Source organism: Chrysochloris asiatica, unplaced genomic scaffold (genome assembly GCF_000296735.1).
Source record: "Chrysochloris asiatica unplaced genomic scaffold, ChrAsi1.0 scaffold00038, whole genome shotgun sequence".
Taxonomy (NCBI): domain Eukaryota; kingdom Metazoa; phylum Chordata; class Mammalia; order Afrosoricida; family Chrysochloridae; genus Chrysochloris; species Chrysochloris asiatica.
The window spans coordinates 3,911,106-3,938,851 of NW_006408556.1; the positions used below are offsets into that span (position 1 = coordinate 3,911,106).

General features: G+C 46.6%; 1 protein-coding gene across 1 annotated transcript; it reads left to right on the plus strand.

The window, feature by feature from the left end:
• DEF6 (differentially expressed in FDCP 6 homolog (mouse)) lies at nt 1–27,746 on the plus strand. Its single transcript, XM_006860391.1, has 11 exons — nt 1–133; nt 14,735–14,875; nt 15,553–15,738; nt 17,344–17,580; nt 17,672–17,818; nt 20,400–20,508; nt 20,653–20,951; nt 22,148–22,314; nt 22,421–22,619; nt 26,899–26,989; nt 27,197–27,746. Exons 1-11 carry the CDS (start codon nt 38–40, stop codon nt 27,418–27,420), a joined length of 1,896 nt encoding a protein of 631 aa, XP_006860453.1. The 5' UTR covers nt 1–37; the 3' UTR covers nt 27,421–27,746.

Consider the following 27,746-nt stretch of genomic DNA (forward strand, 5'->3'; position numbering starts at 1 on the left):
GAGCCGCCCCCAGACTAGGCGGGCGGGCGCCTCAGTCATGGCCCTGCGCAAGGAGCTGCTCAAGTCCATCTGGTACGCTTTCACTGCGCTGGACGTGGAGAAGAGCGGCAAAGTCTCCAAGTCTCAGCTCAAGGTGAGGGGCACCCGGGGCCCAGGGGAAGCCTCTGACTCCCCTCACTGGCCTCTGCAGCTCGGGAGCCAGGCGTGGTCTCCGGGGACACCCAGCCATCCTAGGACCCAGGCCTTGGGCGCAAGAGGAGGCAGTATCGGGTAGCTGGCGGCGTCGCCTGGCGGAAGCTGCTGCCCTTCATTAGGAGGTACCAACGTGGTTCATGTAGACAGTACCCAGAGCCCAGCTTGGGACCATCTGGAAGGGATTATGGGATCTGAGGGCCATGGGCCAGGCCACAATCCAGGCTCTAAATGATGACTACACATGTACTTCTAGAATCATGCTTGGGCACGTTACCCTACTCCTTCCTGCTGCTTTCTCCTGACTCTGAAGAGACAGCGAACACTTGTCAGTCACTTCCTCCTGGAGCTAGGAGAGGCAGAAAGGGCCTGACCCAGGCCCGAGCTAGGTTGGTCCACCCATGGGTAAGAAGACAGCATCTCAATCCTGTCGCACCGCCGTAGGTGGGACAGCTGGGAAGGGGGCCAGGACTGAGAACTTTATTATGCTGGTACTCAGCACACGCACTAGATTGGGAAGGTGACGGTGACGTTAGAGCTGGGGACCTCTGGGAATAACGGCAGGACCTGAGCCCAGGGAAAGCTCCATCAGTGGTTGACGTAATGTTCATCTGTCCCTAGACGATTCCTCAGAACCAAAAGAGTTTCTCTTCCTCTTCGCTCCTTCAGTTCTGGGTTAGTGCTGCCTTTCCCACCCTGGTGAGTGGCACAAAAGACCTGACTTCCTGGGGAGGAAGCAGGGCCCTAGGAGACTGGAACCAGGAAATACTGAAAGAAGCGCTGTGGGATTCATTCATTCACTCAAATGCATGAAATTTATTGAGCACTCTGTCTCCCCAGAGCCCTCCCTGAAGCAGAGGTACAGTCTCTAGGAAACTTCCATTCTGTTTACTAGAGTAGGAAGTACTTGGGAACCAGGACAGAAGAGTCATTGTGCCCTGCCCCCTGTACAAACTTCCCTCCCATCCTCCCCTGACTGCTGAATTTGTATCCAAACTGGTCCTATCCTATAAGGTGTTTATTCCTTTACTGGACTTGTGAGCATCTAATAGTAACTTGGGGAGAAATTCTCAACAGGCAGATTTTCCCTTACAACCTACTTGTTGAGTGGCTTTGAGTCAGTTCTTACTCACAGCTACCCTGTATAGGGTTTCCAATGAGTGGCTGGTGAGTTTGAACCGCCAACCTTAAGGTCCAGTGCATTATCCCACAGCGCCACACCAGGACTTCTTAAGTCCCTTTTATTACAGATCATGTCATCTAGTTGGGTCCTCAGTATAGATGGAAGTAAAACAGATAACTCAAAATTCATTACTGCAGAAACTGGTCCCCCACCCACTTCCCATCCTTTAAAATCCCAATGCCTCCCTATGGCTTATTGCCTCCAAAGGACCATTTCCCACTTCTCCATTCCCTGTGGCCCCCGTGGTGTCTCCAGGCCTTCTGTGCCCCTCACATGTGGAGTGATTTCCCTTCCCCAGGTGTCATCAGCCAGTGAGACCTAACTTGAGCCTCTGTCTTGGTCTTTAATTGGTGGCCCCTTGACTCCCACAGCAGCAAAAGGAGTTGCCTGTTTCTAAAGATTCCATAGAGAACTTACTTCTGCTGTTTTGGGACTGCATTCCAAATTTTGAGCTCACTGTCTGGTCGCACAGGACCAACGGTAGATTTCTTCACCAAGAATGTTCACTCTAGGAATCTGAGCTAGTAGTGGAAGACTCAGGGGCCAGGTGAGGAGTACAACAGAAGTGACAAGCTCCCATCATAGGAGGAAAGGATGGAGAGGCTCTTCTCCCCCAAACCCATAGTGGTGGATAATGGAATGGGAGGAAGTAGTGATAGTGTTAGGGTGGGGGTGTCAGAAAGGTCAAAGGAGCAATAAAGAAGTGGTCAGAAGGCAGAGGAAGAAGAAGAAAGAGAGAGAATTAACAGGTCTCATCTCTCCAGAAAAGAAGAGAAGAGTAAAGATCTTAGGGTTAGCCTGTTCTTAAAAAATTGCTCCTGGCCTTGGGGTTCTCAGTTGAGATGGGGCAGGAGACCTGCATACACCCAGGATAAACTGTATCTGTCTGGACAGTCACCTTTTCTTTCCTGACAAGTTGTTAAAGGGACTGCTGCTGAGGAGGCCAGAGGGAGGAGGAAGAAGAGCAAATCTGAGAGAAAAGCCCAAGGGGTCAAAATTGTTTTCCTGGAAAAGTCCAGAGTTGGAAGAGAGACCAGAAGGGTTTTCCTCTCTTTGGATTATTTTAGAAAGTGCAACAGCATTTGTTCACTTGGGTTAGGAACATTGAAAATAGGACAGTAGTAATGGCACATCTGGTCAGGATGTACTTAAATTGGGCACAAAGATCTTCTCAGGATTTGAGAGCTGTGAGTTTTTACAGTGTCCCCAGAACCTCCTGCTCTAAAGAATTGAGCAGCTTTGACTTCAGACCTGGTAGGGGATCTGCCAAGAATTTGAATTCTTCCTTCTCCACTACCAGGCCTGGGGCTGTGAGGGCGAAGGTATGGATGGGGCACCTGAAAGACTGAGAGCTGATTTGGAAGTGTGGCACAAGCTTGACAGGATCCTGGGAGACAGCAGGCCCAACACTTGATAACAGGAGCAGGGAGAAGGCAGGAAGGCTGTGCAGGGGTCTTCCCTGCTTGACTCTGTCAAGTTTCCCAGGCTCCTGAACTCCCCCACTAATGGTCTGAGCTTCAAGTTCTGCTTTTTCTGTGGAGGGAGACAATTTTCCACTTGGTGGGAGGGAATTAAGAACAATGCCAGTCCAAGAACCTACTGGTTGGGGTCTCAGTTTTGCCCTAACTCCTACATGCTGCTGATCTCCTCAGGCTAGAATTGGAGGTGGGGAGGATTTAATGATGCACAGAGCACTGGACTCAGAGCCAGCTGGGTGACCTTGGGCAAGTCAATGTGGATCTCCGAGCTGTTGGTTTCTCACCTACAAAGCAGGAGGATTAAACTAGCCAGCCAGCCTACTAAGGAAATAAAAATACCTTAAATAATTTGAACTGGTCCTTAATGCAGCCTCCCTTCAACTTTTCCAGGCCTCTGTCTTTCCTTTGATGCCCATGCCCAACATCTCTGGCCCCTTCTTGTTTTCAGCAGATACACAGAGATTCCCAACCTCAGGATAAGAGCTATGCTTTAGTAGCTATTGGCTAAGAACATACAGTCAGTAACTCTTTGAAAAGGATCTGTGTCTATTTAAAGGATCACTTATCACCTGTTGTTGTAAAGTGCAGGTTCCAACTCATAGCAACCCTGTATTAGGGATTCCGAGGAGCGGCTGGTGAGTTTGAACCCCGACCTTGTGGTTCAAACCGACCTTAAGGTTGAGTGCTTATCCTACGAAACCACACCAGGACTCTCCTTACCACCTAGATACATGTAAAGATTGCAGTCCATCTAGGAGTGAGAGGTTATTCATATTCTCTGCAATCATTATTGGTCATTTTATGAATCCCCAAACTCTATACATGTACTCTGTGGCCTGTCAGGGGTTCAGGATCCTGAAGGCTAGAAACTACAATTCCAGTCCTTACCAGCTGTAGCCAATCAGGGCCTGATACTTGTCCCTATCCCTCGACTTGAATTTTTAGGGTACTCTGAGCCCGAGGAAAACCATTCCCCTCATGTCTCCAGAATAAAGAGTGAATAAATGAAACTTTTAAAAATGGATAGCTGCCCATCCAGAGGTCAAGGACTATCTGGGTGGGTGGGTGGATGGGGAAGATTATGAGGTTCTCTCTGAGGAAGCCCAAATAGGGCACCATGCCTGTCACTAGTTCGCACCACAGCTCAGCTCAGATGACCTCCATCGGGGGTGGGGGGGGGTGGGGGGTGGTTTCTAAGCATCAGCTTGTGGAAAGTACAGACACCTGGACCCCACACCGGGAAATTCTGAGTCAGTAAGTCTGGGCGGGGCTGGTGTATTTTAGTTTCATCAACTCTCCAGGTATTCTGATGCCCAGCCAGCATTAAGAGCCAGCGCCAATATAGCTTGGAGATCAAGAGCAGGACTTTAGAGTCAGACCTGGGGCAAAACCCTTGACCTCCCTGAGCCGTCATTTCCTCATCTGTGAAATGAGGATAATGAGAGAGTCCCAGCCTCCAGAGCTGAAGATTGATTGAGATCTGCAGGTGAGCTCCTGCTCATCACTGGCCTCCACCCATGCCATTTCCTTTCCAGCATGACCACTCCCCTGGTCACACCCTCTCCTCCCTTCACTCTCCCCACACTGTTAGCACCCCACCACAGGAAGCCTGGTAGTCTGAGGTCTGCCCAGTTCCCTGGGGAGAAGCCCTGAGCCCTGAGTATCTGGTGCCTTTAATTCCTCCCTTGTCTTGACAGTTCACAAGGGTCAGAGCCTCTGCCCTGGGCTCTTCATATTCCAGTGTCAAGAGGTTCAGGGGAGGAAAACGGGCTAAGGAGGTCTTAGAGGATAGTGTAGGCACATGAGGCAAGGTGAGATGCTGCTCAAGTAACTGAAAAGCTGTTCTGTGGCAAGTTCTATTCTGGGCTGATGGTGAGGTCCTTTAACACCCTTTTAGACCTAAGAAAACTGAGCCCCAGTAGAGTTAATTTGCTTAAAGAGATTTGGTCTGTCTGTCAGATTGCTGTATTCCAAGAAGGTGTTTAACTTCATTCAACGCATATGTGGTAGGTTCAGTGATAGAGCAGTGAACAAAACAGACAAAAATCCCCACCCTTGTGGTGTTGACATTCTAGTCAAACAGATGGTAAATAAAATATAAAGTGTGATGGAAGATGATACATGGTACTGAGGAAAATAAGGCAGAAATGGAGCTAGGGAGTGTGTATGTGGGGAGGTGAGGGAGTTATGTTTTAGAAAGAGTGGGCAGGGAAGGGCTTCCTAAGAAAGTGATGTTGAGTAAAGACCAGGAGGAGAGAGTGAGCTATACGGTGACCTGGTAAAGAACGTTCCAGACCCAGGGAAAGCAAGTGCATAGTCCCTGAGGCAGGAGTGTGCTTGGCTTGTTTTAGGAACATCAAGGAGGCCACAGTGACTGGAAAAGAGTGAGCAAGAGGATGGGTTCAAAGAAGATGCAGCAGGTCAAGTCACATGGACCTGGAGGCTGCTAGAAGGACTCAGGTGTTCACTGAGGGCAAGAGGAAGCCAGTGGAGCATTTAAGTTCCTTGTGAGAAGTCTGTCCAAAAACATTCAGCATGTGGGGGCAGGGGGCACTGGACTGAGCTTTGGAGTCAGAATTGGGATTTGAGGCCTTCCTGCCCTCCAGGAATATAGAACACCAGAAATGCTCACACAAACAGGGACCAGTGAAAGAATGTTATTACAGAACAACTTAATAACAGGGCAAATTAATAATAGTAGTTAATGTCAACCCTTGTCTTTCATTTCTATTGTTTTTAAATTTTGTCATAAAAGCAATATATGCTTCTGGTTAGAAGAAAATCAGTGCAAGAAGAATATAATTTTAAAGAGGATGAAATCTATTGTAAAAGTAACACATGTTCCATTAAAAGATTCAAAGAATAGAAAATAATATCATGTTAAAGATTAAATTCCCTCTCATGTTCTCTACCCCTCTCCCTGGGGAGTAGGATAAGCAATAGACCGCAAGGTGGATTTGAACTGAAAGGTGGCGGGTCAAACCCACCAGCCGCTTCTTGGAAACTCTATATAGGGTCTCTGTGAGTCGTAACTGACTCAATGGCACTTAACAATAGCAATAGACATATGAGATTGAGACATATGGAATTGCTGACTGACAGTTTCATCACCTTGCTTTTTTATCAACTCCAATGTTAAATGTTAAATGAACGCTGCTGTGGCACTGTAGGAGAAGGACTGGTAACGGAAAGGTTGGCAGTTCAAACAAACCAGCACTCTCAAAACCTTATATACAGTCACTGTGAGTTGGAACTGACTCAAAGGCACACAACAACAATATATATACATATACATTGTTAAGTGCTGTCGAGTCGGTTTGATCCATAGTGACCCAAGGAGCAGCTGGTGAGCTTGAACTGCTGAGTTTATGGTTCAAACCAACTTTGCAATCCAGTGCATTAGCCCACAGTGCCACAGCAGGACTCCAATATATGTATATGAGAGGGCTTCAGAAAGTTCAAGGGGGAATAAAATTAATAGATAGTGGAATTTGTCCACAAACTTTTTGAAGGCCCCCTAGTATATTTCCATGCTTGCTCATACAATTTTAATTATTTAAAAAAAAACCTCACAACTTTTATGAAGCAATATACCTACCATTCATCAGGTACTGTGCTAAGCAGTTGACTTGAAATAACTGGGGAGCAGTGTCTTAGTGATCTAGTGCTGCTATAACAGAAATACCACAAGTGGATGGTTCTCACCAACAGAATATTGTTCTCTCCCAGTTTAGGAGGCCAGAAGTTTGAATCAGAGCGCCAGCTGTAGGGAAAAACTTTCTCTTTGTTGACTCTGGGGAACGGGGACAGTCCTTGTCTACTTTTAACATCTGTGGACCTGGTGTTCATTGGATAGTTCCATGTGTCTGACATCAATCTTGTCCTGGGTCTAGGAGGTGCTCAGTGCAGGGGCACACTTTGCTCCCAGGAATTCTTTCTTAATAGTACTAAGGTCTCCTTTTTCTGCTCCCTTCTATCTCCTTTGATCTCTTGTAAGATAAAAGGTGATGGGGACCACATTCCCAGGGACACTCCCCTTACATCAGATGAGGACTAGGACCTGAATAAGGGTGTTGCATCCCACTGCAATCTACTTATAACAGACTGACAGGACCACATCCATTCACATTCTGGGGGATAATTACATCACGGCAGAAGTGCCAAACAAGTGAAAATCATGGCCCCGCTAAGCTGATACATATTTTGGAGGGGGTCATAATTTAATCCATGATATTCCACCCTTTGACCCTTTGGGTCCCCAAAAAATACTTTCACCCCATCATATCATTCCAAACTCTTAAATCAACTTCAAGTCCAAATTCCCTCATGGGACAAAATTCCTTATTCATCTGTGCATCTAGAATACAAGTTATCTGCTTCCTAAGTATAATGGCAGAACCAGGCACAAAGTAGACATTTCCATTACAAATAGAAGAATTAAAGGGAAAGAAGGGATAATGGGTACCAAGCAAGTAAAAAACCCAACAGAACAATTGACATTAGTAATCAAGTCTTGAAAATAATCCTGTGTTCTCGGAGACCATCTAGGCAAGGAGCCAGCTCTCCAGACTCTGGGTGTTGGCCATGCTTTTTGGATTTTGGGTGGAGGCCCCTTGGCCCTGGGCTTCAGCCTTCCAGGCCTACTGGGATGGTACCTTTGCTCCCTCAGCTTTGGGTGCCCCCATTCTCCTAGTCCAACTGAGTGGTGACCTCACCTCTTGGTCCCAACAGGTCCCACTCTTCTGCTGTTTGGGCATGGCAGTTCCATATTCCAGAACTAAGTACGTGAAGCTATGATTATGAAAATTAGGAGTCCATAGCCCCACCCTTTGCAACCCCAGAGGTCATGGCCCTACCCTTTGAGACTGAGGCAGCTCTACTTATGCTCCTTGTCTCTTCATCTTCTGATCTTGATTCCTTGGTCTCTAGGCCCCATGGATCTCTTGGACCAGCCCAGCCTTTGCCCTGCTTGGTTCAATGTTAAAGAGCTCTTTAGCTCTACCAATAAGCATCCAGAGACACCCCACTCCACAGTAAGCCTGAGACTGATGGCACTCAGCTCTCTCTCTATGGGTCAGCAGCCTACTTCTGTCAACAAGTCCCCAGAAACACTCCACTCTTGCTCCATGGATTGGCTCTCTACCACTGCTTTTTACCATCTGGACCTTCTCTAGTGTTGTAGCTCGCCTCACTTACTTCTGAGCCCTCACCAGAATTGCCTTTGACATCTACAGGTCCACTAACAGTCTCTTCAAGCCAATCTAGGTTTTAAATTCCCCTGATCTCTGCTCGTTACTCAATTCCAAGAGTGCTTCCATATTTTAGGAATCTATTAGAGCAGCACCCCACTTCCCTGTTACCAAATCATGTCTTCGTTATCTAGTGCTGCTATAACAGAAGTACACAAAAGGATAGCTTTAATAGAAATTTATTTTCTACAGTTTTGGTGGGTTGGTTATGTGCCGTGGAGTCGGTTCTGACTCATAGTGACCTGTATAGGGTTTCTGAGGCTGTAAATCTTTATGGAAGCAGAAAGCCTCATCTTTCTCCCACAGAACAGCTGGTAGTTTCGAACTGTTGACCTTGCGGTTCACAGCCCAATTTGTAACCACCACGCTACCAGAGCTCCTGTTTAGGAAGCTGGAAATCTGAATTCAGCATGCCAGCTCTAGAGAAGCTGTGTTAACTCCTGGGAAAGATCCTTGTCTGCTGTCAACATCTGTGGGTCCAGAATTCCTTGGAGATTTCCATGTGTCTCGGCATCGGTCTTCTCTGCGTCTAGGTGGTTCTTACTGTAGAGACCCCAGGTTCAAAAGATACGCTCCTCTCCCCACTCTTCTTTCTTAGGTGTACTGAGGTCCCCCTTTCTCTGCTCATTCTGTTTCTTTTGATTTCTTGTAAGATAAAAGGTGATGCAGGTCACACCCCAAGGAAAATCCCCTTACAAAGGAACAGGGCTGTGACCTGAGCAGGGACATGTAACACACCCTAATCCCATTACAACTGATTAACTAATTATATCAGATCATCTCATGGAGAATGATTACCAGTGCAGAACTGCCAAATTACATCTTTACATAACTGCCAAGCCAGTGAGAATCACAGCCCAACCACGTTGACACATAATTTGGGGGCAGGGAGGAGCATGTTCAATCCATGACAAGCAGACACTATTATTATCCTCCTAGAGGCAGATACTGAGGTCTTGGAGAAGTTAAACCACTTGTCTATGGACATGAAATGGAAGAACTGTTATCTTTCCAATCATGCACAGTAGCCCATGACATGGTGTACCCTAATTGTAAAACTGTTCCATATTGAAGAAGACTTGGGTTGCCTCCAATTCTTCATATTACAAACAGTGTTACCCTGTTTAGAACATGTAGCTCTGTTCACTTGAGCATCTAAAAATGATTTAAAATGCTGGGGCAAAGGTCACACTCAATTTAAAGTTTGATTCTTGCCTTCCAAAAAATCTGTACCAGCTGATAGCTCACCAATAGGGCATTAGAGGCTGCATTTCTCCATAATCTTCTCAGCATGTGATACTGTCAGTCATTTGCATCTTTGTCAGTTTATTGAGTAAAAAATAACACTATCCATCCAGAAAGGAAATTTAACATCTGTTCTGTGCAGACCCAAATCTGAAATTCCTTATATCTCATCCCACTCCATCACAACCTATGCATGACAAGTATTGTTGTTGTTAAGTGCCGTCGAGTCGATTCTGACCCATAGTGACCCTGGATACAGTTTCCGAGGAGCAGCTGGTGAGTTTGAACCACCAACCTTGCAGTTCAAACGGCTTTGCAGTCTGGCACATTAACCCACAGCGCCACACCAGGACTCCATGACAAGTATTAGCCCTCATTTTATTAACAATGAAACTGAGGCTCAGAGAGGTGAAGGGGTGTATCCAAGGCCCTACAACTAGAAAGTGAAGGTCCTTAGCCTTACCTGTCCCACCCCTGGAGCACAGGGGTTATACAGGAGGGTGTTTTTCTTTTTTTTTTACATACTCAGAAAATTATTTGGAATCCTATGTTCCATATTATTTTAATTGGGATTTGTGTGAACATTTACAGAGCAAATTAGTTTTCCATTCAACAATTCATATACATTCTGTGTCATGACATTGTCTACAATCGCATCAATGTAAAATCACTCTTCCCACTTCTTCCCTGGGTTCCCCATTTCCATCCTTCCATCTTCTTTTTTTGTTTTAAAGTTTTTATTGTGAATTGAGTGATAGTTTGCATGGGAGAACACCGATTTTATACTCATCCTATCGTATTTCGTTTCATAGCAATGATTACAATCCTCTCCATGCATTTTCATTCAACAGTATTTGTTTCTATTCCCTCTGTTTTTTGGGGGGTTTTGTGTTTTGTTTTGTTTGTTTTTTTTTTTATGTATACAAAACACTCAGGAATGTATAATCATTTAAACAACTAAAGGGCACATTCTGCAAGTTACAGGAAGGCTTTCTTGAAGAAGTGCTTGTAAAGGCTTGAAGAAAGATAAGGATATGGGTAATTTGAAAAGAAGCCAAGAGACAGCAGGTGGAAATATGTAGAACACTTAAAATAACACCTGACACTCCAGAAGTGGTCAATGAATGTTTGCCATTATTATTCTCTTGAGTAGGTCACCTTGAATTCTAAGTGCTAAGCATTGAGCCAGTGGCATCTTTTAGAGAGGGAATTGGTATCCTATGGCCACAAGTATATTAGTTAGGACTTTTCTGGATATAAATGATAATATAAAAACAAACTCAATATATTGGATATTGGCTTGCATATCCAAAACTCCAAGCATAGAAGTGGCTTCAAGTACTACTGGACCCAGGTCCTCAAATGATGACTTTATCTCTTGGCTCTACTTTGCTTGCAGTTGGTTTCATCCTCAGGCAGTCACTTCCCAGGGACAGACTCCAGGTTTACTTTCTAACAACCTCATGGGGAAAAAGTATACTTTGATTCCACAGAAGAAAGCCAAAAAAATCCCAGGGCTGATTCTCATTGGCTTCATGCCCATCTGTGAACCAATCGCCATGACTCTGTTGTACCCACCCTACACCTGGATAGGAGGAGGGTGCAAATGGTTGGTTCTATGCTTAACTTGAACCATGGTGGTGGCGTTGTGCCGTGGAGTCGGTTCCAACTCATAGCAACCCTGCATAGGATTTCCAAGGCTGTAAATGTTTACGGGAGCAGAAAACCTCATCTTTCTCCAATGGAACGACTGGTAGTTTCGAACTGCTGACGCTGAGGTTAGCAGCCGCCCAACTTGTAATCACTCTGCTACCAGAGCTCCTTAACTCGAACCGTAAGTATTGAAAATGGAAGAGAGGTACTTACCAATGTAAAATCAAAACTCCCTTACCAAATAGAGATGAAAATTCATCAGAAATAAACCTCAGATGTCCTCTAGAACAAGGAAAAGTAAAACTGAAGATGTCACACAGGATAATTTGAGGAGTGTGGGGACTAGAGTTCAGGTGAAGGTCAGGGATGGCCAGAAGGAAGTGACGGAAAAGAGAGACACTGACCCTTAATTGAACCCTCTCAACTTCCCACTCTGCTGAGGAGAACCCAAGATCCAAGAGAGCAATAAGAAGCAGCCCCAAACCTTTCTCCCTCCCCTTTCTCAAAAGGGAATAAAGAAACAAAGTCTTGGTGCACACACCACCTCTGAAAGATGGCCAGCCCCTGACTCAGAGGAGTGCCCCCCAGGTTAACTGCTGAAAGTGATTAAATACCTCCTCTATGGCCTGCCTTTGATGTGCAGAAGAGGGTCTAAGTATGTGGGGCATGAAGGTGTGCTGAGGCCTTGTCTCCGGAATCCTCAGTCCAGCTGAGTAGCAGTTCCAGGTCAGCGTTCTAATCCTAAAACACACTTAATTCCAACCTCAGTCTCACTTACTCTTCAGTTTTCCAAATCTCCTGGTATTGTCATCTGAAAAACAGGAGTAATAGTATCTATAATGTATCAGAGTCATTGTGGGATCTAGAAACGGGATGTAAAAAGTACTTCAGTTTTGGGCTGGCTCATAGTAAAAGTGCACAGTTTAAAAAACATGTTGCTGTCCAGGGAATCCCAACTCCTAATGACACTATAGGACCGAGCAGAGCTTCTCCAAGGTTGTTTCCAATGCTGTAATCTGTATGGAAGCAGACTGCCACATCTTTGTCCCACAGAGCAGCTGGTGGTTTTGAACTGCCACCTTTAGGTTAACATCAATGGTTTAAACCACTGGACCATGAAGGTTCCTGACAAGTGCATCATAGTGACTTTTTTAGTCATGCTATCTATGATAAGTGCTGTAACCCCAGGGCAATTTTATATTTACCTGATCTTCTTGTTCAAACTTCAACCTCTTTCTTTCAATATCCTGGGTTTGTTGACAGAATCTATACATGTTTCCTCTCCACACCATCGTGGACTGTCTGCCCCATTCAACAGACCATTTTTCATGGTCCATCTGTGAGCCCTCTCCATCTGTCTTTCTTAAGAGACATTGATTTGAACAGTACAGGACCTTCCCAGAGAAGACACACCTGGGTGCTAGGCACACTGCAGCCTCAGCATTGAGTCTTTGATGGAAATAATGATAAAACTTCTTCTCTGGGGCAGAGTCCCTGGGTGATGCTAACGGTTAACTTGTGCAGCTGCTAAAGGAAAGTTGGAGATTCAGGTCTATCTAGAGGCCCCTGGAAAAACAAGCCTGGTGATCTCTTTCTTAAAAAATCAGCCAGTGAGAACCCCTGGAGTACAATTCTACTCCAACACACATGGTTTACTGTAACTCGGAGTCAACTCAACAGCAACTGTGTTTGTGTCTTGTGCCTTCCTTTGATGGAGGTAACCAACCATCATGGGAGACATTAGGTTTGGAACCAGAGAGAGCTGAATTTGAATCCCAGGCTCTTGCTTACTGTGGGCTCTTGGGCAAGTTACTGAACATCTCTAGCCTCAGTCCCCTAGTCTATAGAAAGAGGGCATTGTTGTCTAATGTAGTGGTTAAGAGTGTGGTTACCTTGTATTGAATCCAAGCTCTATAAGCTCTGTGACTTTGGGTGAAGGCCTCAAGGGTCTTTCCATTTGTAACATGGGGGTACTAACATTGTAATGGGGATTAAATGAATTATATTTAAAGTGCTTAGTGCAGCGCTTGAGACTCTGTTGTTATTAGGGGCACTGAGTTGGTTCTGACTCACAGTGACCCTATAAACAACACACTGAGATACTGCCTGGTTCTACACCATCTTTACAATTATCGCTGAGTTGGTTCTGACTCACAGTGACCCTATAAACAACACACTGAGACACTGCCTGGTTCTACACCATCTTTACAATTATCGCTAAGTTGGTTCTGACTCACAGTGACCCTATATACAACACACTGAGATACTGCCTGGTTCTACACCGTCTTTACAATCACTGCTGAGTTGGGGCCCGCTGTTGCAGTCATTATGCCAATCCATCTCATTAAGGGTCCTCCTCTTTTTCAATGACCCTCTGTTTTGCCAAGCATGATGTCCTTCTTCAGGAACTGATCCTTCCAGATAATATGTTCAAAGTACTTGAGATGAAATCTCACCCTCCACACTTCTAAGGAACATTCTAGCTGTACTTCTTCCAGCACAGATTGGTTTGTTCTGGCAGTCCAATAGTTGCCAACACCATAATTCAAAGGCGTCAATTCTTCTCTGGCTTTCCTTATTCAGATTCCAACTTTCACATACACATGAGGTGATGGAAAATACCATGGCTTGGGTCAGGTGCACCTTAGTTTTCAAAGTGACATCTTTACTGCTTAGGTCTTTTACAGCAGATTCGCTCAATGCAATATGTCATTTGATTTCTTGACCGCTGCTTCCTTGAGCATTGATTGTGGAGCCAAGAAAATGAAATCCTTTACAACTTCAGTCTTTTCCTCCATGTATCATGCTCTTTATTGGTCCAGTTGTAAAGTTTTTGTTTTCTTTATGTTAAGGTGTAATCTATACAGAAGGATGTAGTCTTTGATCTTCATCAGTAAGTGCTTCAAGCCTTCTTCACTTTCAGCGAGCAAAGTTATATCATCTGTGTATCACCAGTTGTTAATGCGGCTTTCTCCAGTACTGATGCTTCTCAGATTATGTGCTCAGCATTCAGATTGAATAAGTGTGGTGAAAGAATACAACACTAACACAAACCTCTCCTGATTTTAAACCACACACTATCACCTTTTTCTCTTGATCTCTGTATAGGTTCCTTATAAGCACAATTAAGTGTTCTGGAATTCTCATTCTTCACAATGCTATCCATAGTTTGTTATGATCCACATAATCAAATGCCTTTGCATAATCAATCAAACACAGATGAATTTCATTCAGTGAAGATCTATCTGATACCAGCAATGATATCCCTTGTTCAATGTCTTCTTCTGAACCCAGTATGAATTTCAAGCAGCTCCCTGTAGATATACTGCTGCAACCACTGTTGAATTACATTCAACAACATTTTACTTGCATGTGATATTAATGATATGGTCCAATCATTTCCACATTCTGTTGGGTCACCTTTCTTTGGAATGGGCACAGATATGATCTTGACCAGTTGGTTGGCCAGGTAGCTGTCGTCCAGATTTTTTGGATGAGATGAGTGGGCGCCTCTAGCACTGCATCTGTTTGTTGGAACATTTCGGTTGGTAGTCAATTCCTGGAGCTTTGTTTTTCAACAATGCCTTGGTAAAGATAGAAATTTTAGTTACCATTGAATAATGTGTGCAGAGCACTGGGCTCAAATCGTGTGGGAGAGGGGTGGGTGGAGAGGTGAGGAGCAGTCCTTGGGCTCAGGTTGGGACACAGGAAAGCCAACTGCTACTCTTCCTCAGGTGCTGTCCCACAACCTCTACACGGTCCTGCACATTCCCCATGACCCTGTGGCCCTGGAGGAGCACTTCCGAGATGACGACAATGGTCCTGTATCCAGCCAGGGCTACATGCCCTATCTCAACAAGTACATCCTGGACAAGGTGGGGCCCAGCTCTGGGGGTGGAGGCTCCTCTAAACTCGCCCACTTCCCTAATTTAGCCAGTACCCCAATATATTGCCACCCAACTTTTCCACCCTAATAAACTCTCAATTTACCCACTTTTCTCTGCTTCCTTTCACATCTCAGTCACCTGCCCTTCCTTGCCCTGCTCAACGTACCTTCAACCTCCCTCATCTCTGTGCTAGCTTCCACCATTCCCAAACCTTCCACCCCATCCCTACATAGGCCCACCTCCAGTTTCCAGCTGTAACCTCCACAGAGGGCTCTTCAACCCCCCATAGACCCCTACCCCAAATTATTCTCTGTTCTTCCCAGCTGTCACTGTCTTTCCAGGTTCCTCTTGGCTGTCCACTTCCCCGGGCTCCCCCTTTTCTCTCCCTAGACTGAGGAACTAGAATTTCTCTGTTGGCAGGGGACTTGTAGTATGTGTTGTGTGTGTGTTTAGGGGCAAGGGGACAGAGAGGTAGAACCAGTTAGCTATCTGTTATGCAGCTCAGGGATTCCTGAATTAGAACCCTGACTTGGCAGGGTGGGGAGCAGGAGTATAGATGAATCCAAGAAACCAAGCAGCAGCCTAATTTGGTGGCAGAGCAGGGATGGGGTGGCCATCTTGGCTGTCAGGCAGCCATCTTGGCTGACTTGTAGACCTGGTGGCAGGTGGAGGAGGGGGCTTTCATTAAGGAACACTTTGATGAGCTCTGCTGGACTCTGACGGCCAAGAAGAACTATCAGTTGGATAGCAACGGAAACAGCCTGCTCTCCAATCAGGATGCCTTTCGCCTCTGGTGCCTCTTCAACTTTCTCTCTGAGGACAAGTACCCTCTGATCATGGTTCCTGATGAGGTAAGGGTAATGGCAGCCCCAGAGACTGAGTCATTTGGAGCTAGGCCTCAGCAAAGCGATGAAGGAGGCCCAAATTTCCTTCTGTACTTCTCCACATCCCTTTCCTGCACTGTCTCCCTGTCCTATTAGCTGTTCACACCCATCTGTCTTCAGATGCTTACAACTGCTCATATATATTAGAACAAGTGTGCCTTCTTCCAGGAGAACCAAAATTATATTTCCCTCATCAACTGAAAATTGCATTTGCACAGAGTTGTAAATGACTTATACATTACTGACATTATACCGTAAGAACATTGGGATCAAATGGTGGATTTGAGGCACCAACAATCCAGAAAGGAAAGACCTTTCAGTTACTCCAGGTAGGCCCAGGTTCCAGACCTTTCCCTTCCTATCTTCTACAGGAAGATAGTGGCGATACAAGGCAGATTCAACTCACAGCCTCAGGAAGGAAGGGACTCCTTTCTACTAGGGCAGGATAGGAGAAGAGGGCTAGAATCTGGCCCCCGCCTCCTCAATGCATAGGTGAAGCCAGGGCAGGAGTCTCCCCTTTCTTGTCCACCTGTACCCTCCCTCAGTTCCCCTCTTCTCCTGCCCATTCTGTCTCTTTCTGACCTTTCAGCCCTCCTATGGCTGCGGAGATGCCAAGGTGAATTTAGATCTTTAGAGCAAGGAACACCAGGGAGGGGTTTTCTGGGTTTACAAGGAATAGTCTTGGCATATCTAACTGCATTCAGATTTCTGTACTTGCTTCAGTTTATGGGAAGAGTGAAGGGAGGCACCTGAGTCCTAAACTAGTGCTCCCATCCCCAGTTGAGGCCCAGAGTGAATGTTCTAGAGAGTTTTCAGAAGGTGCTGGGGCAGGAGAGGGACATGTGCCATCTGCAGACACCTGGTTGGCAGCCCTGGTCAGACCTCTGTCAGTCAGGACAAGGTGGCCTCTCATAGGCCAGGAGGCCGCTTGCTTGCTGTGATCAACAGGCAATGTGAATGAATACAGCAGGATATACTCCAACCACTACTTCCTGTTCTGCTGTATCAGGTTTCCTGTCCCTGCCCTGTTTACCCCCACCTTTAGTCACCTTGCCCCTAAAGAAGGGAAGGGTCTTCAGGGTTGGTGAGGAATTGAGACTTAGAATGAGAACCCAAATGGAATCCAGGGGCTCTGAATCCAAGTTATGGCTGCCAATTTACTGTGTTACTTAAAGCAAGACACTTCCCCCTTTGGACCTCAGTTTTGTCATCTGCAAAGGAAAGTACTGGATAAGATGCCCTCCTACCCCTCTGCCATTTTCTATGATTCACTATTTCTGCCTTGCTCCTTAGCCCTCAGCTCCCACTTTCACCCTGCTTTTAATTTATGGCTGTAAGGAGTGAACTGGCGGTTGAGGAAGGGAAGGAGGATGCCTGGGGTGGGGTTGGAGCTCCAGAAACCCCTTCTACATGTCTACCCTGTGCTCCACCAGCATCTGGTTCTCTGGCCCCCAACTCCCTGCCCCTGATCCCTTCTGTTCAGACTCTGGGAGTCTGATGAGAGCGCCCCCTGGTGTTGGTGCTGACAACACTGCCTGCTGCAGCCACCAGGCCAGCTTTCTCTCTGTTCAGGTGGAGTATCTGTTGAAGAAGGTGCTCAGCAGCATGAGCTTGGAGATGGGCCTGGGAGAACTGGAGGAGCTGCTGGCCCAAGACGCCCAGGAAGCCCAGACCACTGGAGGACTCAGCGTCTGGCAGTTCCTGGAGCTCTTCAACTCAGGTCGCTGCCTGCGAGGCGTGGGGCGGGATACCCTCAGCATGGCTATCCACGAGGTCTACCAGGAGCTCATCCAGGATGTCCTGAAGCAGGTCAGACCAAGTTGGGAATTAGGAGGGAACCCTGTGGATGGGAAAGTGGGGACCTGGGCAGCCTTTGCTCTGACTGTACTCTGGCTGACAGGGCTACCTGTGGAAGCGAGGGCACTTGAGGAGGAACTGGGCAGAACGCTGGTTCCTGCTGCAGCCCGGCTGCCTCTGCTACTTTGGAAGTGAAGAGTGCAAGGAGAAAAGGGGTACTATCCCACTGGACCAGCACTGCTGCGTGGAGGTGAGGGGACAGGCCAGGGGGCCTAGAGGGTTTCTAGGATGGTGTGAAAGCAAGGGGCTCATTGAGAGGGCTGATGGAGAAAAACCACAGTGACACAAATTTCTGCTTGGGTGAGTGTAAACCACATCTACCTGCATGTCTCAAGGCCATTCTTACCCATGTCAGCATTTTTAAAGAAATGAAAACCACAAGGAGAGCAGAAGCATTGGTAAATAATGTGGATTTTGCTAAAGATTTCAGAGGAGATGGCTTAGGGCTCACAGAACACACCAAAGCATTCTAAAAATCTTCTTTAAAGGTCTCTTTGCTCTCCCCTAACTCCATTCTCTTTGACAACTCCACACACCCCTATTTTCTCTCCACACCCTTGTCCTCTCCCTCTTCTCTTCTTTTTCTTCCTTGGCTCTGTCCATTTTTGTCACAGAAGGAAACAGGTATCACTGTAGAAACAGCACAGATCTGGGCACCACTAATAGTCAGTGTGACTTGGGCAGGTTCCTTAACACCTCAGTTTCTTTCTCTGTAAAGTGGAGGTAGTAATGCCTGCCTGGTGAGGTTACTAAGGAGCCTTGGTGGCTCTGTAGGATAATACTGGATTACTAATGGCAGGCTCAGCATTTCAAACCTACCAACCGCTCCCATAAAGATTTAGAGCCACAGAAACCCTATACAGGGTCACTATGAGTCAGAATTGACTCGATGGCAGTGAGTTTAGTTTGGGTTTTAGTAAGGGTATTTCATTTAGGAAGAGTAAATAAAATAATGCATAAAAAGTACTAGTACAGTATTAACTGAAAAGGTGGTGGGCTATTATTTCCTACAAATATTTCCCCTAGTGGTGCTAATGGTTAACTGCTAAATCCACGGCTTGCAGGAGACAGACCCAGCAACCTGCTTCTGTAAAGATTGTTATTGTTATGTGCCATCGAGTCAGGGTTTCCAGGGAATAGCTGGTGGGTTTCAAATGCTGACCTGTGGTTAGCAATTCAGTACTGGTCCTATAGCACCACATCAGGATCCTACAGGGCAGTTTTACTCTGTTACATGGAGTGGCTATAAGTTGAAACTGACTCAACAGCACTCAACAACACAACAACATTGTTTTCCGCTAGCGTCTAAACTTAGTGAAGGCAGGGATTTGGTCTGTTGGCTAGGCTTCAGTACCCCCAGATGTCCAGAGCATTGTCATTCAGTAGATCTCCACAAATATGAAGGGGCTTCAAAAAAATTCCTGGAAACATCCCGTTCTCTTTCAATTCCATTTTTCCTTGAACTTTTTGAAGCCCCCTCATATCTATGAAATCAATGGAGAACTTAACAGTCAAGGCTAATAATAACAAGAAAATTGGTGTTCTTGAGTATTAAGAACTTTGTCACTGGAGTGTTTACGCATGAACTTCTTAATCCGTGTTCTGCTTATTCAGAGATAGATTATTCAAAAAGCAAGGTAATCACAAGTTTACCAATCTGTAGTGAACAATTTCACAAGGGTTGCTACTTACTAATCTGTAGTGCCTTATTTACTGAGTACTCTGTTCCTGTTAGGAATTGTAAATGTGAAAGGAGGCTTTGATTCTGTAAGGAGGTGCTGTGAGGTTGGGAGGGAGACAGATGCCAGCCAGACCTAGAAGGAGAATCTTTGATGTAGTGAACAAAATGGGAAATTTTTGGCTACAAATAGTAAATAAGTACAAGTAGACCTGTGTTACCTTGTGTATTGCTAATCTGTCACTGACACTAGCCACCACCCATTGTAGTTCACTGGATTCTGAGTCATAGTGAGTCTATGGGACAGGGAAGCCCTGGTAGCACAGCGGGTTAAGCATTTGAGGCTGCTAACTGCAGGGCCAGCTCTAAGTCTGAACGGACTTGTTAAGTACTGTCGAGTTGGTTCCCATCCATAGCAACCCTGTATAGGGGTTCCGGTGAGCAGCTGGTAAGTTTGAACCATTGACCTTACGGTTCAAACCGACCTTGCAGTCCAGTGCTTATCCTACAGCACCACACCACCACGACTCCCACCATCTATGTTGTTGTTGTTGTTAAGTGCCGTGGAGTCCGTTCCGACTCATAGCGACCCTGTACATGGTTTTAGGCTGTAAATCTTTACGGGAGCAGAACGCCTCATCTTTCTCCCGCGGAACAGCTGGTAGTTTCGAACTGCTGACCTTGCGGTTCGCAGCCCGATTTGTAACCACTACGTTACCAGAGCTCCTCCCACCAGCTATAGGACAGGGTAAAACTGCTTCAGAGGGTTTGGAGTTTGTAAATCTTTATGAAACACGTTATCGCATCTTCCCTTTAAAGGAGCAGCTGATGGGTATGAACTACCAACCTTTTGATTAGCCATGGCTTGCTTAACCACTGCGTCACCAGGGTTTCTTGATACTAATCTGAGTAGGTACTATGTACTAGACTATGTAGAGAATGAAAACGAAAATGTCCTGCCTGTGCCTTCAAAGACCAAAAGCTAGAGTTCCAGGACACAGTACCCCCACAACGGCCCAAGATGGGCCACCGGGCTCCTGACAGAGTGGGAGAGGCGCCCTCCAGTGAGGCTAGCCCAACTGCCTTCTCCCAGGTGCTGCCCGACCGTGACGGGAAACGCTGCATGTTCTGTGTGAAGACTGCCTCCCGCACCTATGAGATGAGCGCTTCAGACACGCGCCAGCGCCAGGAGTGGACTGCTGGTGAGTGCTCTCCACGTGGCCTCATTTGTGAAAAGCCCAGTGGAGGCCAGAGGCTGGACTAGAGAAGTTCCTAAGGCACTTTCCCAGCAATGGGCCACCTCAGACCCTCTGCTGTCAGCTGATCCCGTCCCACTCCCTCCGCAGCCATCCAGACCGCTATCCGGCTGCAAGCCGAGGGGAAGACTTCACTGCACAAGGACCTAAAGCAGAAGCGGCGCGAGCAGCGGGAACAGCGGGAGCGGCGCCGGGCAGCCAAGGAGGACGAGCTGTTGCGGCTTCAGCAGCTGCAGGAGGAGAAAGAACGGAAGCTGCAGGAACTGGAGTTGCTGCAGGAGGCGCAGCGGCAGGCTGAGCGCCTGCTGCAGGAAGAGGAGGAACGGCGCCGCAGCCAGCACCGTGAGCTGCAGCAGGCGCTCGAGGGCCAGTTGCGAGAAGCAGAGCAGGTGGGGCCTGCGCCTAGACTGGATCCGAGTGTAGGGTGATGGAGTGGGCGGGGACGGGGTGGGGCCCGTGGGTGGAGAGATATGTTTGGAGGCGGGGCAAAGCCTGTGGGCTTGAAAGATGGATAAAAATTGGGGGATTGCGGGGTAGAAAGTGGTGGTGAGGGAGGCGAGAACCAGGCTGAGGAATATTTGAGGTTAAGGATGGTGTGGGGCGGAGCTTGAACCAATGTTGCTGAGTGATAGATGCAGTTAGACTCTGTTCTGAAACCCTGGTTGGGGAACAGGTCTTGGACAGGAGATTAATTTGGGAAAAGGATGGAGTAGGTTGGATTAAGCTTGAGCTGAGTTTACAGTGAAACCATTTTGGGGACTGCAGAATGTGGAGATGATCTAGGTGTGCAGAGGCAATTAGGTGTAAGGTTTAAGAGATCTGGATCGGTAAAATGCTGATGCTAACAATACTTCGCTCATGTTTGTTGTTGTCGAATCGGTTCCAACCAATAGCAACCCTGTGTAATGTTTTCGAGGAGCGGCTGGTGAGCTTGAACCGCTGACCTAGCACTTTAAATGACTTTGCAGTTGGGCATTAACCCACACGCCACACCAGGACTCCTTGCTTATATAGTTATACCAAAACACCTGTTGCCATCAGCTCATAGTGACCCTATAGGACAGACTGGAACTGCCTCACAGGGTTTCTGAGTCTGTAATCTTTGCTGGAGAATGTTGTTGTGTGTTGTCAAGCTGCTTCTGACTTTGTGTAGGGTTTCTGATAGCGGCTGGTGGGTTTGAACTGCTGAGCTTGTGGTTAACAGTCTAGTGCTTATCCTACACCACAGAGCATTTGTTGTTAAGTGCCATGAGATTAAATAAGGAAACATCTGTAAAGTGTTCAATACCTTTTAGCTATTGAACTAAATATAGTTATAATATTATTATTGCTTTAGTTATAATGAAGTCTGATGCTAAGAAAGGACTTGAGCTCCTTTCCCTATGTGGCATCTGCTCGCTCACCATTATCCCACCCACCCAGCCTATTAGAAAGGGTCAGATCAGGAAACCCCAACATAAAGGGATTCCCCCTACTTTTACCCTCAGAAAGTCTAGCTGGGCGGACCTGGTTTGCCCTGGGAGAAGGGCTTCATGCCACCCCACTTCCTAGCGCGCCCTGTGACCTGGCTGTGTGTCCTGTGCAGGCCCGGGCCTCCATGCAGGCTGAGATGGAGCTCAAGGAGGAGGAGGCTGCCCGACAGCGGCAGCGCATCGAGGAGCTGGAGGAGATGCAGCACCGGCTGCAGGAAGCGCTGCATCTGGAGGTGAAAGCTCGGCGGGATGAAGAGGCAGTGCGTCTAGCCCAGACCAGGTAGGCCTGAGGGACCCCTCTTAGTTCCTCCAACCCCTTTCCGTCGTGCTTGCTGAGCACTTGTAAGGTGCCTTAGCGCTGGAGACAACCAAGTGCACGCCCCTAGACTGCTGGAGGAGGAGGAGGAGAAACTGAAGCAATTGCTGCAGATGAAGGAGGAACAGGAGCGCTACATCGAGCGTGCTCAGCAAGAGAAACAAGAACTGCAGCAGGAGATGGCGCAACAGAGCCGCTCCCTGCAACAAGCCCAGCAACAGCTGGAAGAGGTGCGGCAGAACCGGCAGAGGGCCGATGAGGACGTGGAGGTGAGTCCTTGTGTGAGATCTAGTCTGATGGGGTGAATGCTTTAATGGGAAAACTTGAACTAGGCTGCCTTCCCTCAAACCCTGGCTGCCACCCGTTGACTACGTGGCCTTGGACAACTTACCTAACCTCTCTGAATTTCAAAATGGTTCTCTACTCATGTGCGGCTGCCATGAATCGGATTTGACTGGACAGCAACTAACAAACAATAGTTCTGAAGATCATAAAATAAACATTGTTAGGAAGATCAAACAAGATACTTGATATTTAGTATGTAGAAGTCCTGGTGAGACACTATAGGATAAGCACTGGATTGCTAACTGCAAGGTTGTAGTTTCAAACCCACCAACCACTCCTCCAAAATATACAGTGTTGCTATGAGTCGGAACTGACTTGATGGCATTTAACAACAAGAAGTGCTAAAGAAACATTGTTGTTAAGTGCTGTAGAGTCGGTTCCCCTTCATAGCTACATGTATAGGGTTTCTGAGGAGCAGCTGCTGGGTTTGAACTGTTGACCAGTGCTGATCCTATAGTGCCACTTATTAGGAGCCCTTGTAGTATAGTGGAGTATAAACTGGACTGCTAATCTCAAGGTCACTAGTTCGAATCTACCAGTTGCTCTGCAAGAGAACGATGAACATTTTTGCTCCCATAATGCTATTTTATAGCCTTGGAAACCCTATACAGGATTGCTATGAGTCAGAACCAACTCTGTGACACACCAACACCACCAGATTACTTATAATACCTGTTGTTGTTGTTGAGTGCTGTTGAGTTGGTTCCGACCCATAGCGACCCTGTATAGGGTTTCCGAGGAGTGGCTGGTTAAGTTTGAACTGCTGACCTTGCGGTTCAAACTGACTTTGCAGTCTACTGCATTAACCCACAGTGCCACACCAGGACTTTATAATGCCTAATGCAATGTAAATGTTATGTATATAGTACTTTATGCTTCTTCTTAGAATTTGAGGATTGCTTTGATCACTTAATTGCTTCTCCTGCATCCCCAATATTTTAAATATGCCATTGGTTTGAGGTTGCAGAACCTGTGGATATGATGACCAACCATACTTGAGCTCCACTCCTTGGAACCTGTATCTCCAGAAAAGGAGCTATTTTTATCTATATATTATTTTTTATATTGATAGTGATTATTTTATTTTTCATTGTTGGTTTATTTAGTCATTGTAAATAGTAAACACAGAAGGATATCATATAAAAAGAGAAAATCTCCCCACTCCCAAACTGCTAATTACTTATGTTTTGTGGTGCTGTAGGATAAGCACTGGACTGCAAGATGGATTTGAACCACAAAGTCAGCAGTTCAAGCTCACCAGCTGCTCCTCAGAAACCCTATACAGGGTTGCTAAGAGTCAGAATCTACTAAATGGCATTTAAGGACAACCGTACTACAATAGAAATGGCATAATTGGATGAATTTAACAAACAGACATTTTCTCTCTCATGGTTTGCTGTTGTTAAGTGTCACTGAGTTGGTTTCGACTCATAGTCACTTTGCATAGGGTTTCTGAGAAGTGGCTGGTGGGTTTGAATCACCAGCTTTGTGGTTAGCAGAATACACCATGTTTATCCCATAGCGCCACACCAGTACTACAGTTTAGGAGGCTAGAAACCTGAATTTAGGGAGCCAGTTCTAGAGAAGATTCTCTCTCTGTGTGAGCTCTGAGGGAAGGGGGCTTGTCTCCTTTCAACATCTCTGGACCTGGCATTCCTAGGAGAACTCCTACTATCTTGATATCAATCTTCTCCTGGGTCTAGGAGGTTCTTAATGCAGGGAAACCAGGTCTAAAGGACACACGTAGCTCCCAGCTCTTCTTTCTTGGTGGTACTGAGACCTTCTTTCTCTGTGACCTGAATAAGGATGTTGTATCCCACTCTGATTTTCTTACAGCTGATTGGTAGATCAAATCAGATCACATCATGGGCATGATCACATCATCACATAATTACCAAACCACTGAGAACCACCATCCAGCCAAGCTGACAATGTATTTTGGGGGGGATCATAATTCAGTCCATGACATTCCACGCAAAATTCATGTCCTTGCTATATGCAAAATGTTTTTACCATATCATATCATCCCCAAAATCTTAAGTCAATTTCAAGTCTGAATTCCATCCTGGGGCAAAATTCCTCTTCATAGTGAATCTAGAATACAAGTTATCGGCTTCCAAAGTACAATGGTGGAACAGGCACAAAGTAGACATTTCCATTACAAATAGGAGAAACTGAAGGAAAAGAAAGGATAATGGGCACCAAGCAAGCAAAAAAACCCAGCTGAACAATTGACATTAGCAATCAAGGCTTGGAAATAATCCTCTGTTTTCTGAGGCCAACTAAGAAAGGAGCCTGCCCTCCAGACTCTAGGTATTTGCTATGCTCTCTGGCTTCTGGGTAGAGGCCCATTGGCCCTGGGCTTCAGCTGCACCTTTCAGGTCCTCTGCGATGGCAACGTTGTTCACTCATCTCTGAGTGGCACCATTCATTCTGCTAGTCCAACCGAGTGGCAACCCTACCTGCTTGACCCTGGCAGGCTCTGTTCTTCTGACCCTTGGGCATGACAGCCCAATACTCTCAGCTTTGAGCAGTGGATCCAGCCCCATCCCCATGGCACACCTTAACAATAACTCAATAGCTTCTTTCTTTGAGACCCCAAAGATCGTGGTCCTGCCCTTTGAGACTGAGACAGCTTACTTCCTGGGCTCCTTGTTTCTTCAGCTTCTGCTTACTGATTCCTTGGCCTCTTTGGTTCACCTGGCCGCTGCCCTGCTTGGTCAAATGTTACAAAGCAGTTTAAATCTAATGATAAGTGCACAGAGGCACCCCACTCTGCCAGCAATCCTCCTGCCCAAAGGCACTCAGTTCTCTTGCTCCATGGGTCAGCTCAGCTCCCATGCCATATAGCATCAGTCTCCTGATTCTGCTCCCACTTTCTCTGCCACTGCTTCTTGCCATCTGCACCCTCTCTGGTGTAACAGCTCTTCTCACTTCTTCTGAGCTTGTATCAGAATTTCCTTTGATGTCCATAATCACACTAATAGTCTCTTGAAGTACTCTAGGCTTTTTCTATTAGCACCTTAAAACTCTTTCAGCCTCTACCGATTCCTAATTCTAAAACCACTTTCATATTTTAGGTATCTATTGAAGCACCCCACTCTTCTGATACCAAATTCTGTATTAGTTATCTAGTGCTGCTATAACAGAGATACAACTGGTCATCGTGATGTGCCGTGGAGTCGGTTCCGACTCACAGCAACCCTGTATAGGGTTTCCAAGGCTGTAAATCTTTACAGGAGTAGAACAATCAGAAGGCTTTAAAAAACACAAGTTTATGGTCTCACAGTTTAGGGGCTAGAAGTCCAAATTCAAGGACCGTTCTAGGGGAAGGCTTTCTCTGTTGACTCTAGGGAAAGTCTGACATTTGTGGGTCCGGTGTTCCTTGGCGATCTACTTCTTGACATTAATCTTCACCTTGGTCTAGGAGGTTCTCAGAGTAGGGACCCTGGGTCCAAAGGATATACTCTGCTTTCAGCTCTTCTTTGTTGGCGGCAATACTTCCCTTCTTCTCTGCTCACTTCTGTCTCGTTTTATTTCTTGTGAGATAAAAGGTGATGCAAGCCATGTACCAGGGAAACTCACTTACATGGGATCAGGACTGTAACCTGAGTAAGCATGCTGCACCCCACCCTAATCCCTTTACAACTCATGGCTGATTACATCAGGTCACATCCTGGAGGATGATGTCATCATTACATAACTGCCAAATCACTGAGTCCCATGACCCAGCCAAGTTGACACATTTTGGGGGAGACACACTATTCAATCCATGACAGCTTGTGCACATTGGAGCAAGGATTCTTGTACTAGGTCCTAGAAAACTTGTCAGGTGCAGTGATTTAGAGCTCACTGTGTGTCCCTGGACAAGTCATTTGACCTATTTTGAGTTTCTGCTTCTTGTTAATGTCTTTTCTGGGAGTTAAATAAGATAATAAATATGCCTAGCACATCTTACCAGCTCAATAAATGGAAATTATTATGATGATAATTATTGACTTTTGGGGAGAATGTGGACCCCATAAAATTGGATACAAACTCTGTTCCTGTTCATAACTCTTTATGAACATACATGATTTTTTTCTTGGGGGATCGTCAGTAGCCTTTGCGACGCCAGAAGGGGCCTGTGACCCTGAATGGGTCAAGACCCCCTGCCATGAGTGGTGGTTCTGACCTATGTTGTGCTGGTCTTGCCCTCCACAGGCTGCCCAGCGGAAGTTGCACCAGGCCAGCACCAATGTGAAACACTGGAATATCCAAATGAACCGCCTCATGCATCCTATTGAGCCTGGAGGTGAGAGAGGGGTAGAGCCTAGAGCTTTCCCTGGAGGTGGAGAAAAAAATGAGGGAGACAGGGATGCCTCCAAATCTTCAGGGTCCACAGAAGTAGGACTTAAAGTCATGAGGTTTTCTGCTCCCCTAAGGACTGAGGTAAGGCCCCTCAATCTCTCCCCTCCACACATACCTGTCTCCTTACTCATATCTGTCTCCTCTCTGCCAGACAAGCGGCCCACCACCAGCAGCTCCTTCACAGGTTTCCAGGCCCCTCTGCTTGCCCGCCGTGACTCCTCCCTAAAACGCCTGACCCGCTGGGGATCTCAGGGCAATAGGACCTCCTCACTCAACAGCAGTGAGCAGCAGAAATCCCTCAATGGTGAAGATGAAGCTCCCACCCCAGCTTCCACCACTCAGGAAGAGAAACTGGATGCAGCACCTGAAAATTAGCCTCTGCTAGCTCTTTGTTCCCCACAATCTCATGCCCACCAGGACCCACAACAGCTGGTTTGTGGGTGACACTGGCCCCTGCTGGTGCCAGGGGCCCAGCCTTCTAACCATGAAACAGTCCAGGATGGATACAGACTCTTCTTTCATACCTGCCCCAGGCCCCAGACTACTGAGGCTGTCTGGGATGTTGATCCTTGAGAACTTAACTGTGTGCCTTAGCCTCGAGGACCCAATGACCTGCTCTGGGAAAGACGGTGAGAAAAGCTAGAAGAGCTTTTTTCTGCCCCCAAGTTTTGGAGGCACATTTCTAAATAAAAACTGCTCTT